A 16,842-nucleotide genomic window follows, 5' to 3' on the forward strand; every position below is an offset into this window, starting at 1 on the left:
GGATCAGTCGATGACAAATGAGACATAGTCACCTAAGAAACAACATCATCCCTTATAATGAAGTTCTAAGGAGAAGGGGGAGGCAATCCTTGAGAGCTAGGTAGGGAATGGTGTGACCTAAATCGAACTAGGTTTAGGTTCTCCTCCTAAACCTGCCCTGCCTGAATTGTATCATAATTTACCACCACCAACTGCCTCAAGTAAAGAGGACAAGAATCAACTTCATCAACAGCACCCGCCCACTTGGCCTTCACAACATTTTTCAATCTGATTCTCCTTTCCAATTTTATTATCACCTCAGGAAAGACCTGATACCAGGAATGGTGGTCATACCTCCAACCTATTAAAGCCACAATAGGTTTTATAAAAAGCAGGTTTTGAGTGCCTGGGTTACTCAGTTGATGAAGCGTCTGACTCTTGGTATCAGTTCAGGTCATGATCTCATGGTACATCAGGCTCAGTGCTGACAACATGGAGCCTACATGGGTTTCTCTCTCTACCTCTCCTTCTGTCCCTTCCCCTCATCAAAATAAATACATATATATTTTTTAAAAGGAGGGTTTATCACATTGCTTCCTAACTAAAATTTCTGGTGGCTTTCCATTGCCTACAAAATAAGGTCCAACTCTTCAACAGACATTCAAGCTTTCTGATCCATGCCTATAAGCTCTCTCCAGGCTTACATCCCACTCTGTCTCTCTGACATTACCTACACTCAAGATAGTGTAGACTGCTTCTTCACCCAACACTGTTCAGGTTGTTTGCTCAATTTGGAACACCTTTGCCCCACTCTACCTTCAAAGCTCAGCTCAAATGCCTTCAGTGAAGTCTTCTTCACGTCTCCAAGTCAGAATAAACTTCTTCTTTGTGCTAGGGCAGCTCTTTACCTGGGCCTGTATTAGAACACTCAGACCATTCTATTCATTCTAGTCAAGCTCTGAGTTAAGTGTCTGAGTTAAGTTCCTCAGAGGAAGATTAAGTGACTTCTTTCTTTCTGAAAACTTGGCCTAAGGGGTATTTTAGCAGGAACTAAGGTAACAATCCTAATGAATCTGTCTCCATTGCCAGGACATCTGGTCCATACGATTATTTCTGGTTCGGTATCCTTATTTTTTAATGCTTGACCTGACCTACATCTTCCTCCAGCTTTTAAGGACCAGCTCAACTCCTGATTCTTCAGTGGTGCCTCCTTAGATTCCTACATTCATCTTTTCCTTCTTGGATCATGTATTTAGTTTCTGTATAGTTCACCACTCAGCACCTGGTCACACACATTACTTAAGTAAAATTTTAAGGATTAGAAAGCACCTTAAGTGTCATGCTTATCAAAATGTGTATGTAACTCACCTAAGAATTACTACTAATTTTTTTTTACTACTAATATTTTAAAAGTTTTTCTTATTTTGAGAGAGAGAGAGAGAGAGCACAAGCAGGGAAGGGGCAGAGAAAGAATCCCAAGCAGACTCTGCATTGTTACTGCAGAGCCCAACATGGGAGCTCCAACTCACGAAGCATGAGATCACGACCTGAGCTGAAATCAAGAGTTGGCCACTTAACAGACTTAAGCCACCCAGATACCCCAAAATAGATATTAATTTTAATAAAAAATGATTCAGTAGGTCTGTGGTGAGGCTGAGGTTCTCCATTTCCAACAAGCTTCCTGGTAATGCCACTACTTCAGCATCCCATGGAGTTCCTTCTGCTGTCTCTCAGGTAAGTTGTCATCTTTGGCCTGAATGCCATTTGGCAAACCATCCCAGTGGGCCAGCTCAAGTGCAATTTACAAAGCTTACTCTTTCTCTTACACAGCATTCCCCAAGGGTTTCTGTTTTGGTCAGATTTCCATGCCTCAGAATTTCTGTCTGCCTTGCTATCTGTCTTTGGGGAGCAACTGTCTTGCACTCACTGAAGGCCTGGTGTGCCTCAGAGGGGCTTCTCCCAGCTCTTCTGCCCTATATTGACACTCATAGACCAAAATCCTCTTTTCCATGCCTGCATGATATTACCGATAGTGTTTTAGAATTTTAATATCCAGACCCCAATTAATGGACCTTTAGTCATTTTTAGTCTTGCTATTACAGAATCAAGAAAGTTCATGAGAGAGTGAAGAGATGGTTTGTTGTAGGAAACAGAGAAGAGTATTGTGAGAAGGGGACCGGATTAAATTTGGCCTTGAAAAACACGGAGAGTTTAGATGAAACACATTAAAAACAACGGAGAGGGCAGAGAGAACTGAAGATTTTTAAAAATTCTTTTAGAAAGGACCAGGAATGGGCATGAACATTGCATTTAGGCACAATTAGTCAAAGAAGAATAAAAGCAACTAGCTGCTGAATGCTCAGGTAAAAGACCTGGAGAATATGAGACACATTTTAGAAGAAAAAAATCTATACGTTTTAGCCCTTGACCTGATGTAGGATATCAGGAAGACAGGACTCAAGGGATTTGAACTTGACTGATAGGCTTAACAGTGGTGCTTTCAGGAGAAACAGGAAAGTTAAAGAGTTTGCCATTTTGTATTTTTGGGAAGGAGTGGTGTGGAAGTAAAGAAATAATGGTATGTTTGGTTACATGTATGTTGAAATATGACATGGCAGCAAGATATCCAAGACAAAATCCCACCTAATCAGGGAAGGAATGACAGACGACATCTTTGATGGCACCAATCCAACTGAATAACGAGGTTCAAGAGTTATTTTCCTCTACAACAAGGTTTTAGCAGAGCCTGGGTCCTCTCAGTTGGTTAAGTGACTGACTCCTAATTTTGGCTCAGCTCATGATCTCATGGCTCATGAGATTGAGCCCCACAATGTCAGCTTGGAGCCTGCTTGAGAGTCTCTCTCTGCCCCTCCCCTGCTCGCTCGCTAGCTCTCATTTAGAAAAATGGTATTATATGATTATGTGAAGAATTAAGATTTCTAAGAGATTACACATGGGAAATTATAAAATTTATATTAAAATAACCAAGAGAATATCTCAACTCACTTTTTAAAAAAAATTTGTGGGGGGGCACCTGGGTTGCTCAGTTGATTAAAGCATCTGACTCTTGGTTTCAGCTCAGGTCATGGTCTCGTGGTTTCATGGGTCACAGCCCCAACTCAACCTCTGCATTGGCAGTGCAGGGCCTGCTTGGGATTCTCTGTCTCTCCCTCCTTCTGCCCCTCCCCAACTCATGCTGTCTCTGTCTCTGAAAATAAATAAATTTAACTTTTTAAATTAAAATTTTTTTTTTAATTTTAGAGAGAGAGAAGGAGAGAACAAGCAGGGGGAGATGGGTAGAGGGAGAGACAGAGAGAGTCTTAAGAACTGACAGAGGGCTCAATCCCACGACCCTGGCATCACGACCTGAGCCCAAATCAGGAATCAGATGCTCATCTGACTGAGCCACCCAGGCACCATCAATTCACTTTCTTTTTTTTTTTTCTTACAAATAGTTTATTGTCAAGTTGGTTTCCATATAACACCCAGTGCTCATCCCCACAAGCGCCCTCCTCCATGCCTCTCTCCCCCCTTCCCCCCATCAATTCACTTTCTAAATGCAGTATTTTTTAATACTTTAAGACATATATACGGTAAAAAAAAAAATACATTTGTAACTTTACCTTAACTTCATAATATCTTGTGGTGTATGTTAGATCAATAATTAATCCAAGCTCCACATTTAGTGTTTTTATTGCACTAATCAAGTCTTTTGGTGTAAACTTCTAGGTTGGGATAAGTCTCTGATTAACTGCCTAGAATGAAAATGAACAGTAAGTTTACAAAATACAGGTAAAATATGAATACTTCACATTAAAAAAAAAAGGAAGAGAAAGAACATAATTAGGCAAAAAGAATCTGTGAAAACCATAATAGCTTTAAGAACACTGGCAAATTAGAGCTGTGAGAAGAGCCTAATCATAGTCACATCTAGGAAATTATCCTAAGGCAATTATCAGAGATGGCTGGGGTACGGGAACAGGTATAAAAACGTTTATGCACTATTATTTAAAAGAGTAAAAACACTTAGTATGAAGCATCAAAACAAAGGATTACATGTAAATGCTGCAAGTTATGAATTTATAAAGAGCTTTAGAAAAATAATCTGCCATTGTCGTCTCTTAGAAGAATTCAAAGAAACTGTGAATTCCTGGTCATTTTCTTGGAGCACAGTTCAGCTTCCTAAGACGTCCAGGGCTTCCTGGGGCCTTTAGACTGAGGGATGAAGAACCTGCACTGAAACCTAATTGACCAGGCTGCATCAGACCTCCACAGATGCATAAAACACCCCTACTGTAATTCTATAAGAGAGTCTGGAACTCTTAGAGCAGTGCTGTCTGATAGAAATAGAAGCCACCCAAGGAACTTAAAATTTTCTAATAGCCACATTCAAAAAGTGAAAAAGAGACAGCAAATTTAATTTCAACAACGTATTTATTTAAATCAATAAATCTAAAATGTTATTTCAACATGACATAATTAAAAGCTCTTGAGATTTTTACTTTTTCAAAAATTGAAATATCTGGTGTCCATCTTACACTTATAGCACCTCTCAGTCTGGATTAGGCATACTTCCAGGGCTCAACAGCCACATAGGCCAGTGGCTGCCATGCTGGATGGCACAGTGTTAGAGTGAGTTTCACATCTCCTGCAAAGAGTCACAAGGCCTATACGCACTGCTTTTGCAAGTACAACAAGGAAGCCCTAGTTAAAACTTCCTACATCAGCTAACGTTTAGTTTAGAATCTGTGGGAGGACTTTCCAAAGGGACTTACTACTTCAGACTGTGTTCATCTTCAGAAATTTAGAAAGTGCTTCATTCAACTAAATGGGTTGAATGGATTTGGTTCTAACTCAATTCTTAATCAACAAAAATCAAATTAGTTCTAGTTGACATCTTTAACTTTATACATGAGAATATTATCATCTTCATAGCAAAGCAACAACAAAAAAAGTTTAAATATGTTTGATGTCTTGTGACAGCCCTCCTTCCTGTTTGTCCCCCTAAAGTTCAAATCAGAGAGGCAGCTGTGGTCTTGTGGGAAGAACTCTCGAGAGTCATAAGAAGGGGTATAAGTCCTAGTTCCACTATTACCTTCGTTAGGTGACCTCAGAAAAGTCATTAAAGCCCTCTGGGTCCTGGCTAACATGTCTTTAAAATGAGGTAGGATTGATTCTATCAGTAACTCCCAAACCTAGCTGCCCGCCATAATCATTTGAAGAAGCTAAAAAAAAAAACAAAACACCTTTCTAGACCTTACCCTAAGCTATTGAAACAATTCTCTGGAGGGTGTAGTCTGGAAACCATTTTTAAGCTCAAGAAAAGCCCTTGAAGATAGATGGCAGTCTGAGGATAAATATCCCAATTCCTCACGCCCCCCCCCTCCCGTGTTGGATAGCTCAGAGGCGTTACAGGCTGAGTCCCCTGAAGGACTGAGCTTGCCCAGAGTGATAACCTGAGATAATACACATCCTTTATTGCTTTCCTTCGCTTCCAGGCTTCACATCCCCCTTCCCACACTGGTGCTTACTGGGATTACCTCCCTAATAGACCACTTGAACTCAAATCCTTGCCTCTGGGTCTGCTTTTGGGGGAATCCAAATGAAGACCTCTTATACAATTAAAGTATAAAATACAGGCAGTGTACAGTGAGAACACACATCCATTCACACAGGGGAAGTTATGGAACACATACTACTGGCACAATAGCAAAGCCTTTTGTGAGTAAGATCAGAGGCTTAGCAAGCATCAGACCAACCTGGCTTGCACCCCAGTTCTGTGCAACTAATCACTATTAGCTATGTGATTTGGACAAGTTACTTTCCTCTCTAAACCTCAGTCTCACCATCAGCAAAGCAGTACTTACATTATAGGATTGTTGTGAGGAGTAAACGTGATAATGCAAAAAAGTTTCATAGAGGGTCCACTGTACACTGACCTACAAATAAAACAGCAGTTCAGCAGACTCTTATGTCGAACTGGAGCAGTGGGAGTCCGCACATATAATATACTGGTTAACAGGTGGGTGGATGTGACTCCTTGTCACCGAGGACTCAGAACATTTCAAGAAGGGACTATACTGCTTTGGTTTACTGGCATGTTTTCTTGTTTTATTGTTTTCTGCATCAAATTCTGTTTGAAATAAAGTATTAACCATGACTGAAAAATAATTTTGTAGTAGAGTTCTCACTGGAGCTAAGGCTTTGAAACATTAAATTACTTGTCCAACATCACAGGCTAAAATAGCAGTGAAGGTTTTAACCCAGAAATGTTCATTTTTGTCCCAGATATGAAGATTCTAAGTTTCCCTGTTTATATTAAACAGAGAAAAGTACAGAATTTTTAAAATGTTGTCAAATGTTAAATATGGATTGTGTGGAGTTAAGTCTATAGTTTTGGTCAGTGCTTGTAAACTTCCCAGCAAGAAACTGCTGTCTCTGTCATTGCTCTCAGTGGTGCGTGCTGATGGTATAACAGATTTGACTTTTGTATTATATGGCTAATAAGAAAAAATGCAGTTAACATAATGTACCACAAAGCTAAATACAAATAAATTTTAAAAATAAATTCAATTTGAAAAAAAAAGAAATGGACTGCCCATATGCTGCAGCATGAATGAATCTTGAAAACATGCTAAGTGAAAACAGCTAGTCACAAAGGCCACAGACTCTATGACCCCATGATATAAAATGTCTAGAAGAGGCAAATCTACAGAAACTAAACTAGCAGTTGCCAGGGGCCAGCAGGAGGGGAAATGGGCACAGGGTTTCCTTTTGAGGGGAAGAAAATGATTTAGAATTGGTGGCAATGATTATACAACTCTATGAATGTATTAAAAACCGCTTATATATGGACTTTAAAAGGGTGAATTTTATGGTATGTGTATTATATCTCAATATGTTTAAAAAAAAAGTAACTTAAAGACCAATGAAAGAAAAAGCTGAGTTAAATTAGGAGGCCAGCATAAAAGACTCTGAACTCTGTGCTCATACGTTCCCAATGCAAGTAGGAGAAAGTAAAGCTGCCATGCATCTGAGGTCATATAAAACATGGCATGGGATTCAAACATCTTCTGATTTTTCTTTTTTTAGGAAATGCTACACAAAGGATATGGCAAATAAGTAAAGGAATACTGATTATTGGAGGGAGATGCTAAAAAGTTATCCATCTTTATTTATGGATTATTTTGGATTATTTTTAAATAGGTCAAAACATAAAACCACACATAACATTAAGATTAACGATATTTTCTCTCAAAAAAGTATTTAATCTTGTTAAATTGTTTTCAATAAAATAAACTGAACCATTAAGGAATTAACTTGGCAAGGACAAGAAATGAAGTGTGATATACACTATAACGTAGGTCAATCTTGAAAACATTATGCTAAAGAAGCCAATCACCAAGGGCAGATACATCTTTCCATCCACATGAAATGTCCAGAACAGTCACATCTATGGAGACAGAAAGGGGATTCGTTGTTGCCTGGGAAGTGGGGATGGAAGCAAGGAGAAAGAGAAGTGACTGTTACTGTGCTTGGGTTTTGGGGGGAGGGAGGGGCAATGAAAATGTTCCAAAATTGTGGTAGCAGCTGCACAACCTCCTGAATATACTAAAAGCCATGTTTATATTAAAGAGGTGAATTACACACCAATAAAGCAGTTATTTAAAAATTAACTCAAAATACTCCCTTCCACTAGAATGAGCAATTAATAATTACGTGTGTGAAAACGTTTACTGTTACTTCCATAATGTCAAACATTTGCTGGAAACTTACAATTCATATATTTTGATGAAGAAAAGAATAACATTAAGTAAACATGGATCACATTAGTCCCAATTCTTCTCCTTATAAAATAAGAAAATAATATACATACTCCCTTTAAAGGTACTTTAAATGCAATAAATAGTGTTCCAGGTAGAGGATATCCAATTAGCACCACAGTCCTCCACCTGCAATGAAAATAACAATTATAATAAAATATTTTAATGATTCAAGATGATAAATAAATTATTCTTTAATAAATAGGCACTAATTTGTTGGTTGGTTGTTTTCTGAGTGCTATCATGCATGAAATTTTAATTTACTGCTTCTTTCCTCAAAAACACCCCACAAAAATAATGGAAGGTTTTACGTCTGTACAGCACTTCTACAGTTAATAAGGTAGCATTTATTCCTGACATAAACTTCCAATGCCCAAAACAATATTTTGTCTTTATTTTTCTTGGTTAATAGGTAAGAGAAGGAAAATAGTTTATGAATTTTACATCACCATCACTGATTTAAATAAAGTAGTAATAGGTATTAAATGTGGGAATAATCAAAGTAAAATATGAAAAGCCTACAGTGTTTTAGTAAGTAGGAAACAAAATCATTTTCCTCAACATGATTATTTTGGAGAGGTCTTGTTTTCATTTCTGCTTAATCTTGAATTAAGAAGTAAAGTTCATTAACTTTCAACATCTTTATGATGACTTTTTATGAATAACAAAGTAAAGAAATTAGTATTAAAAATAATTGTCATGTAATTATTTCCTAAGTTATTTTTTATAAATTCTAATTTTAACACATTGCTGTACCATTTCTCCTTCCCCAGTCTGGCTTTATGTGGTTTCCTTTCCTCAGTCCTCCCAATGTTCCATGCTATTCCTTCCGCCCCTTTCCCATGTCACCCCTGCAGTCATCCTCAGCTTGTAGCTCCTGTATCAGTTCTCAGGAAACTGTCTGTCATCCATTCACGTATTCCCTTTAGACATACCTTTCACCTTCCTTCCTGGCACTTAACAGAGTTTGTAACTACATGCATGATTATGTGATTTCTTTTTTTTTTTTTTTTGGTCAAATCGTGGTTTCTCTCTTGATCATGAACTATGTGAGAGTGACCAGGTCTGTCTTTCTTAAGTACAGTGCCCAGAGATACTCCATAAACACTAAATTCATGTTGAACAAGTTTGGTTTCATAAAATCACTACTTAATGTTCTAATTAGTTAAGCTAAAACATGGAAAGAGCCTAAGTGTCCATCAATGGACGAATGGATCAAGAAGATGTGGTTTATCTATACCATGGAATACTACATGGCAATGAGAAACAATGAAATCTGGCCATGTGTAGCAACATGGATGGACCTTGAGGGTGTTATGCTGAGCGAAATAAGTCAGGCAGAGAAGGACAAATATCATATGTTTGCACGTATAAGAGGATTAGGAGGAACTTGACAGAGGAACAAGGGGGAGAAGAAGGGGGGAAACGGTGGGGGAAAGGGAGAGAGGCAAACCATGAGAGACTCTTGAATGCTGACAAAAACTGAGGACTGATGGATGTGGGGGGGAGGAGGGATGGGCATGGAGGAGGGCACTTTGGGGATGAGCACTGAGTGTTATGTGGAAACTAATTTGACAATAAACTATTTGTAAAAAAAAAAACCAATAAAAAATAAATTAATTAATTTAAAAAAATGTACTGATTAGTTACAATTAACAGCTGACTTCTCATTAGGAATAATTAAGGTCAGAGATCATGGGGTGAAATTTCAAATGCTGAAAGAAAAATTATAGCCAACCAAGAAGTCTATATCCAGCAAAACTATCCTTCAAAAAAGGAGTGATCACTATGTTCCAGTAGTCCTCTGCTTTGCAGAAACAGAAATTTGATTTTGATAATTTATCTAGAAATGAAAAATACAGTTTCTCAAGTTTTTAAATACAATCCAAATGCCACCCAAATCCAATAACAAAGCAATGATGTTGGGTTAGGCTTTTTTCTCTTTAAAAATTAGAAAATAGAGGCACCTGGTGGCTCAGTTGGTTAAGCATCTGACTTCAGCTCAGGTCATGATCTCACAGTTCGTGGGTTTGAGCCCCATGTTGGGCTCTGTGCTGACAGCTAGCTCAGAGCCTGGAGCCTGTTTCAGATTCTGTGTCTCCCTCTCTGCTGACCCTGATTCTGTCTGACCCTCCCCTGCTCATGCTGTCTCTCTGTCAAAAATAAATAAAACATTAAACAAAAAAAAATTTTTTTTAAATTAGAAAATAATTTCTATCAAAAGTAAATAAAAGGCCTCATCTCTAAATAAAAGGCCTCATTTTTACCTTTAAGTAACTCATTAACTCCTAAAGATTTTTGCTTGTGACATTTCTAGAAGATCATTTCCTTGATGGAATTCTTCATTGTGGAAAAGATGCTTGTGAATACTTACGACATTTATCCTTTCCTCAACAGCACACCTAACTCCACCATTATGAATGATATTCAATTATGACCATGATAATTCTATAAACATGTTCATCTTTGGTTTGGATGACATCCGGTTGGAACCTGTTATTTTAGCATTAACAATACAAGGAAACCATATCAAAGCAATTTTAGATCATCTGCTAATGCTGCCAACATTACCATAACATGTACTTTTTCAATTCATTTATTTCCACAACTAATATTTCTACAATGAAATGATGGTATCTAAGTAAACCAGTGCTTCATTTAAATTCCCAACATTTGCTTCTGGAATGCAATACTTTTGGGTTTCTGGTTTTCAGACAGATAAAATTTTGTTTTGTTTTGTTTTGTTTTTTTTTATTTGTTTTATTTTTTTTTTTACAAATAGTTTATTGTCAAATTAGTTTCTACATAACACTCAGTGCTCATCCCCAAAGTGCCCTCCTCCATGCCCATCCCCCCCTCCCCCCCACATCCATCAGTCCTCAGTTTTTGTCAGCATTCAAGAGTCTCTCATGGTTTGCCTCTCTCCCTTTCCCCCACCATTTCCGCCCTTCTTCTCCCCCTTGGTCCTCCGTCAAGTTCCTCCTAATCCTCCTATACGTGCAAACATATGATATTTGTCCTTCTCTGCCTGACTTATTTCGCTCAGCATAACACCCTCAAGGTCCATCCATGTTGCTACACATGGCCAGATTTCATTGTTTCTCATTGCCATGTAGTATTCCATGGTATAGATAAACCACATCTTCCTGATCCATTCATCTGTTGATGGACACTTAGGCTCTTTCCATGTTTTAGCTATTGTGGAGAGTGCTGCTATGAACATTGGGGTACATGTGCTCCTATGCCTCAGCATTTCTGTATCCCTTGGGTAAATTCCTAGCAGTGCTATTGCTGGGTCATAAGGGAGTTCTATTGTTAGTTTCCTGAGGAACCTCCACACTGTTTTCCAGAGGGGCTGTACCAGTTTACATTCCCACCAACAGTGTAGGAGGGTGCCCGTTTCTCCACATCCTCGCCAGCATCTAGAGTTCTCCGATTTGCTCATTTTAGCCACTCTGACTGGCGTGAGGTGGTATCTCAGTGTGGTTTTGATTTGTATTTCCCTGATGAGGAGGGATGCTGAGCATCGTTTCATGTGTCTGTTGGCCATCTGGATGTCCTCTTTGGAGAAGTGTCTGTTCATGTCTTCTGCCCATTTCTTCACTGGGTTGTTTGTTTTTCGGGCGTGTAGTTTGGTGAGTTCCTTATAGATTCTGGATATTAACCCTTTACAGACAGATAAAATTTTATTAAGCTCCTAAAGAAGGTAGAAATCTTTAGTGTACACTACAGAAATCCAAAAAAACTTGTTTACAGAATTCTTAGACACAGTGTAGGATATATATATATATATATATATAATTCCCTCTATAACCACACATAATAACCACACTTTGGAAATTAAACATTAACAGAATATTCTTAGAGTCCATATCTAGATTTCCCAATATAATTATAATGGAGTTTGTTTTGATCCCCAAAAGGTCATATTTAGTTGTCTGTTTAGTCTCCATCCAAAGTAGTCTTTTTTTGGTCTTCCATGATATTGTCATTTATTCACAGTCTAGGCCAATAGTTGGCAAAATATGGCCCACAGTCTAAAAAATATATACATAATATTATATTTAAATACATATAATGTGATATAAATTATATAATATATGATTATATAAATTATATATAAAGTATATAATTTATATAAAGTATATAATTTATATAGTTATATAAGTTATATACTTTATATAAATTATATATATATTTAAGAACATATATTTTTGAATAAACTTTTACCTTCTTCTCTAGATCTCATTACATTCCTATCATTAAATAAGCACAGATTTGTCCCCATTCTCCAGAAAAGGAAACTAAAACTAATTATTATAGAATTATTTACCCAAAGTTATACACATCACTAGTTGGAGAGATAAGATGGGATAGACTCCAAAGTACTCCCTCTACAGTGGTTTCCAACCTTCTAAAGTTTAACATAAAAATGAAAAAATTTTCTTAAGCCTTCTATATGGTAAGAGCAGCCATACTTTTAAAAAAATGTTTTTTAATGTTTATTTATTTATTTATTTATTTATTTCTAGGAGAGAGAGAGAGAGAGAAAAAGTGAGAAAAGGAAAGAAAAAGAGAGAGAGAGAAACAAAAACTGAAACAGGCTCCAGGCTCTGAGCTGGCAGTCAGCACAGAGCCCGACGCGGGGCTCGAACCCACGAACCGCGAGATCATGACCTAAGCGAAAGTCGAACGCTCAACCGACTAAGCCACCCAGGCAGCAGCCATACTTTTAAAAGAGGACAAGAAACCATTAAATTATTTTTCCTCAAATATTTTACCAGAATCACTAGTAATTTAATATATAAAGAGATCAATTTTCCATCTAAATATTGGGTCACTGGTAGGAAGGGATGTTTTCAAAGAGGCAGAAAACCAGTCTTAACATCAAAACTTTACCTGCCGAGTTTTGAATCCCTCTTGAAACCTGTACATTTTTAGTCTGTACCACCTCTTAGGTTAAAATGTTCTGTAAGTTTTCTATTCATTGGATAAAAGAATAGGTGGAGAAAGAGAAGGTTAATCATAGAACAGGAAGAGTAGCTGCAATGATAGAGCTGACATATTAGGAAGGGATGGATCGTGAAATTCAGTGATTAGAGCACTGGAAAGTGGTGTGAGATCAAGAGAAGAGTCAGTAGGTCCCCTTCCTTTCCTTAAACTCTCAAATCTCACTGTTAACCTTAGGTGTTGAAACAGCTATATCCATCTCTTCCTTTTTGTTCCTACCACTGTGCTCTCAACTTAACACTTAAAATCACCACTGGGTAATTGCCAATGGTCTCCCATAATGTGTCTCCTTTGTCTTTCAGATTCTTTCCCATTTATCCTTTCCCATATGTCACGGTCATAAAATCTTTCTGTAAATAATATCATTAGAGAATAAACTTCAAATCTGTTTTTAGACTCTTTCAAGGCCCTATATCATGCAGCCTTATACCCTGTATATTGAATCTTACCTTTCACCACACATTCCACCTGGAAATTGTCTCAGGTCTCCTTAGGATCCCATGAATACAAAAGTGCATTCCTCTTTCTGTGTTTGTGCCTTTCCTTAGGCTCTCTGGCTATCTAAATCACGGTTTCTCATCTGGGCACTAATGACATTTGGGACTGAATAATTATTTGTTGCAGGGAGCTGTCTTGTGCATTATAGATGTATCTCTGGCCTTATCCACTAAATGCCAGGAGCACCCCCGTGCCCTATGTTGTGACGACCAAATGTAACTCCAAATAACCAAATATCTCTTGAGGGACAAAATCACCCCAGGTTGAGAATCACTGATCTAAATGCAAGTCTCACTACAAGCCCTAACTCAACCTATGAGAAACCTCCAATCAATATACCCCAGAGCCATCTTTCCCTTTTCTAAGCCTATATGAAATGTTTATTTGTTGGCCAAGGACTAATTTTTTTCAATGTTTCTTGATGACAAGTTCCACCAAAACTAAATTTCATGTAGATTATGTCTTCACAACTGAAACCATTAGGCCTGAAAATATGTCATTACCAATCATTCCAAGTGGCTTTACAATTTACAAAGCATTTTCATATTTCACCATCACATTTCACCATAATCCCAGGTGAGAGGTAGGACACTAAATACTCTGACCACCCAGCCTGTTCAGATGCTAAAACTGCAGTCCCCAAGTGAAGGGACTCTAAGCATATTTAATTGGAGCACCTTTTGAGGTTCACAATATGGAAGGTAACCACACTTTTTGACAAAATAGTCCTCCACAGCACTGCCTCACTGCACTCAATAGGACATTTTATTCTGGAAACAAGTAATATAACAAACTTAAGTTTCTTCCTTCCATTTACCCTTTTCAGCTGGAGTTACAAATTCAAATGCCAGGCAGGCTGACATACCTAAGTAAGACATGTCCCAAATAAAGAAAGGATAAAATAATAAAAAATTAACTGAAACTAAGTCTCCGTGCTGCTGGGGCTAAAGGGGGATGGGAAACTGGGACTACAGAACTGGAGAGGTTTACTCTTCAGAGAGAAGACCCGCGAATCACGGACGACTGCCGTGTACAGATCTGGTTTTCTAGATCTGATTTTTCCAGAAATCTCGATTTTCATGTGAAAGTTCCTAATCTTTAAATGACAGCAACTTAAAACAAACAAACAAACAAACAAACAACTGAGGCATTGTGGCATGTGAGACTGGGGCTACTAATCTGATATATCTGAGAGACCAATACCATTTCCCTTTAAACCTGAAAATATTTAAGGCTGATTTTTTTAATCCTTCTAAACTACAAACTGTCCGGTATTAGATCTCAGATCCTACGCTGACTCCTTTTAGCCTGTTCATTAGTCAGGCCTATACACTTCATAACACTGAGGTGTAGTTATAATACATCTCAGTAAATACACGCTATAAGCGCCCCCATCCACGTCATCCGCCGCGCAAACCTGCCGGAGGCCACGGGGCGCCCCTCGACTTTGGACGGCGAGCCTGTCCCCCGGGACGCCCGCTCCTCTCGCGACTCCGGTTGTCGCTCCGGGCCCGTGCCGCCGCCCAGGAAGCTCCCGGCGGATACTCACCCGTTGGGGATACTGTTCTTCACCATGACAAGAGAGGTTTGGGGCTCCCACGCGCCAGGACAACTCGCTCTCAGGTTTCTTCCAGAACAGACCCTCGGGCAGATGCGGCCACTGGGGCACGCACTCAGCCCGCAGGTGATCAAAGCCGGCGACTCTGCTACAAGCCAGAGCGGGAGTGATAGATTCCGACGCCTCAATTCGAGTCCCAAGCCCGGGCTGCGCGTCAACAGCAGAGCGCACTGAAGATTCCCGAAGGCGCATGCTCTGCGCTCGCCGGGGACCCCTCACGGGCCGCATCACGCATGCTCCTGGGCCGCCTTGACGTCAATCCCCGAGGAGCGAGCGCGAAGCGGGCGGCTAGTGCGGTGGTTGGAGTCCTTGACGGGCGGTTGGCGGCCTCCTCGGAGTCTGCAGTAAATGGTGCGTCCTGCCTTAGCTGCTCGTACATAGCAAGCGTGCACGGTCCATCCAGGTGAATGTCATACTGCCTGTTATAGCCCCCTGGACCTTCGCTGTGAGACACCCCAGTATCTTGTCTGGTTGGAGCCCTGTTCTATAGGCAAAACCAGCCCCCCCCACCACCACCCCCGTAACCAGAGACCCGCACAGGCCGTTAGGACTTGTAGTCCCCAGAGCCTGGCCGACCAGTCAGTCATGCCCTTTGGGTATTGAGAGGGTTGAGAAACACTCCCGTTTTACATTCGGGAGTAGTGCTTGTTTTGCAGCGAATCCAAGACCATGTTATTTATTGTCTACTGTGTGCTGAACATCTTGCTAGAATTGGTGGAGGACGGATGGGTTCGTACTCCAGCTTTCGTCCTCACTTTATGGTAGGCAGAAAGATGAACTTGCAAAGTAGGGTGTAATGAAGAAAAACTGCAATTGTAAGTGCTCTTTCACGGTCACAGAAGGATCAGAGCCAGAAAAAAGTTTCCGGGAAGATGTGGAGTTTGAATCAGGCTTTGAGACGTGAAAAGCTCTAGATTAGAAGGAAATCGCAAAAATCAAAGGATAGATGTGGCAGGGAGTGGAGAGAAGAATGGTCAGGCTTTAGTGGAAGGTTTATGTTGGAGAGTGGTAAGCAGGGTTTAGCTGGGGAAGCAGACCAGGTGGTCTTTTAGCCTCACTTTCAGAAACGGCCTCATTTTGAGTTTGTTTCCAGCTGAGACTCTAAGTACAGGCACTGAGATATATTGTCAGGTTTAAATAAAAGACAATCTCACAGGACTTACCTGAGCCCAGTTTCTGGACCTCCTATTGCTCTATGAATTAGTACATTTTTATAAATCCTGTAATTAACTTGAGAGTAGCAAAATCACGTGTGTGTGCGCGCGCGCTATAAACTTTCAAAATATACCACAGTTTTTGTAACCTGTTTTGGCATTATTCAATTTTTATGTGCTGAAGTCTCAAGGGAAGTGAACCCAAATCTTTCTTGACTCATATAAGAGCAGGTTATGATGATTTGGGGGCTTAGTCCTGTGTGCAGTGGATGATTCCATTTTGATGCCTTTCCAAGACTTCTGTATAAATTCACAGGTAATGCTTTGTTAGGCCACTTGTTCCTAGTTTTTTATTTTAGAAAATAAGATTATAGTTACTAAAAGTATTTGTTTTCAAATTTGTTAGGTAATGAAACACCTGGGAGTCATGATGCTTTTTGTAACACGTTGTGAAATAATGCTATTATATTTAACCAACTGTAGAATTTTTTGTTAAATTCCACCTTTTCCACATCTTAGTACCAGTATATTTGCCATATATTTAATAAATTTTGATGTTCGCAAAATGCTATCCGTTGCCTTAATTATATCATAACTTTGAGTGAGACTTTAAGTTTTTTGTATAGCATCACAATGCAAATCAAAAGAAGTCTGGGAGAGCATTATTTGAGAAACACAGCTATAAAGGAGTTTAGAAAGGACTGATCAGACTCTAACAATAGATGAACTAAGAGATAAAATTGGATTTGAGACTAAATTC

The 16,842-nt window shown here is 39.1% G+C and overlaps 1 protein-coding gene across 1 annotated transcript in view; it reads left to right on the forward strand.

Annotated features, from left to right (window-relative positions):
• The first annotated feature begins 15,653 nt into the window (after positions 1–15,653).
• CC2D2B (coiled-coil and C2 domain containing 2B) overlaps positions 15,654–16,842 on the forward strand; it is a 98,068-nt gene continuing 96,879 nt past the window's right edge. The window contains exon 1 of the mRNA XM_039230186.1: positions 15,654–15,689. Coding sequence (XP_039086117.1) covers positions 15,654–15,689 — 36 coding nt within the window. The remainder of the gene's footprint in view (positions 15,690–16,842) is intronic.

Source organism: Hyaena hyaena, unplaced genomic scaffold, assembly GCF_003009895.1.
Source record: "Hyaena hyaena isolate Hyena2069 unplaced genomic scaffold, ASM300989v1 scaffold_44, whole genome shotgun sequence".
Lineage (NCBI taxonomy): Eukaryota > Metazoa > Chordata > Mammalia > Carnivora > Hyaenidae > Hyaena > Hyaena hyaena.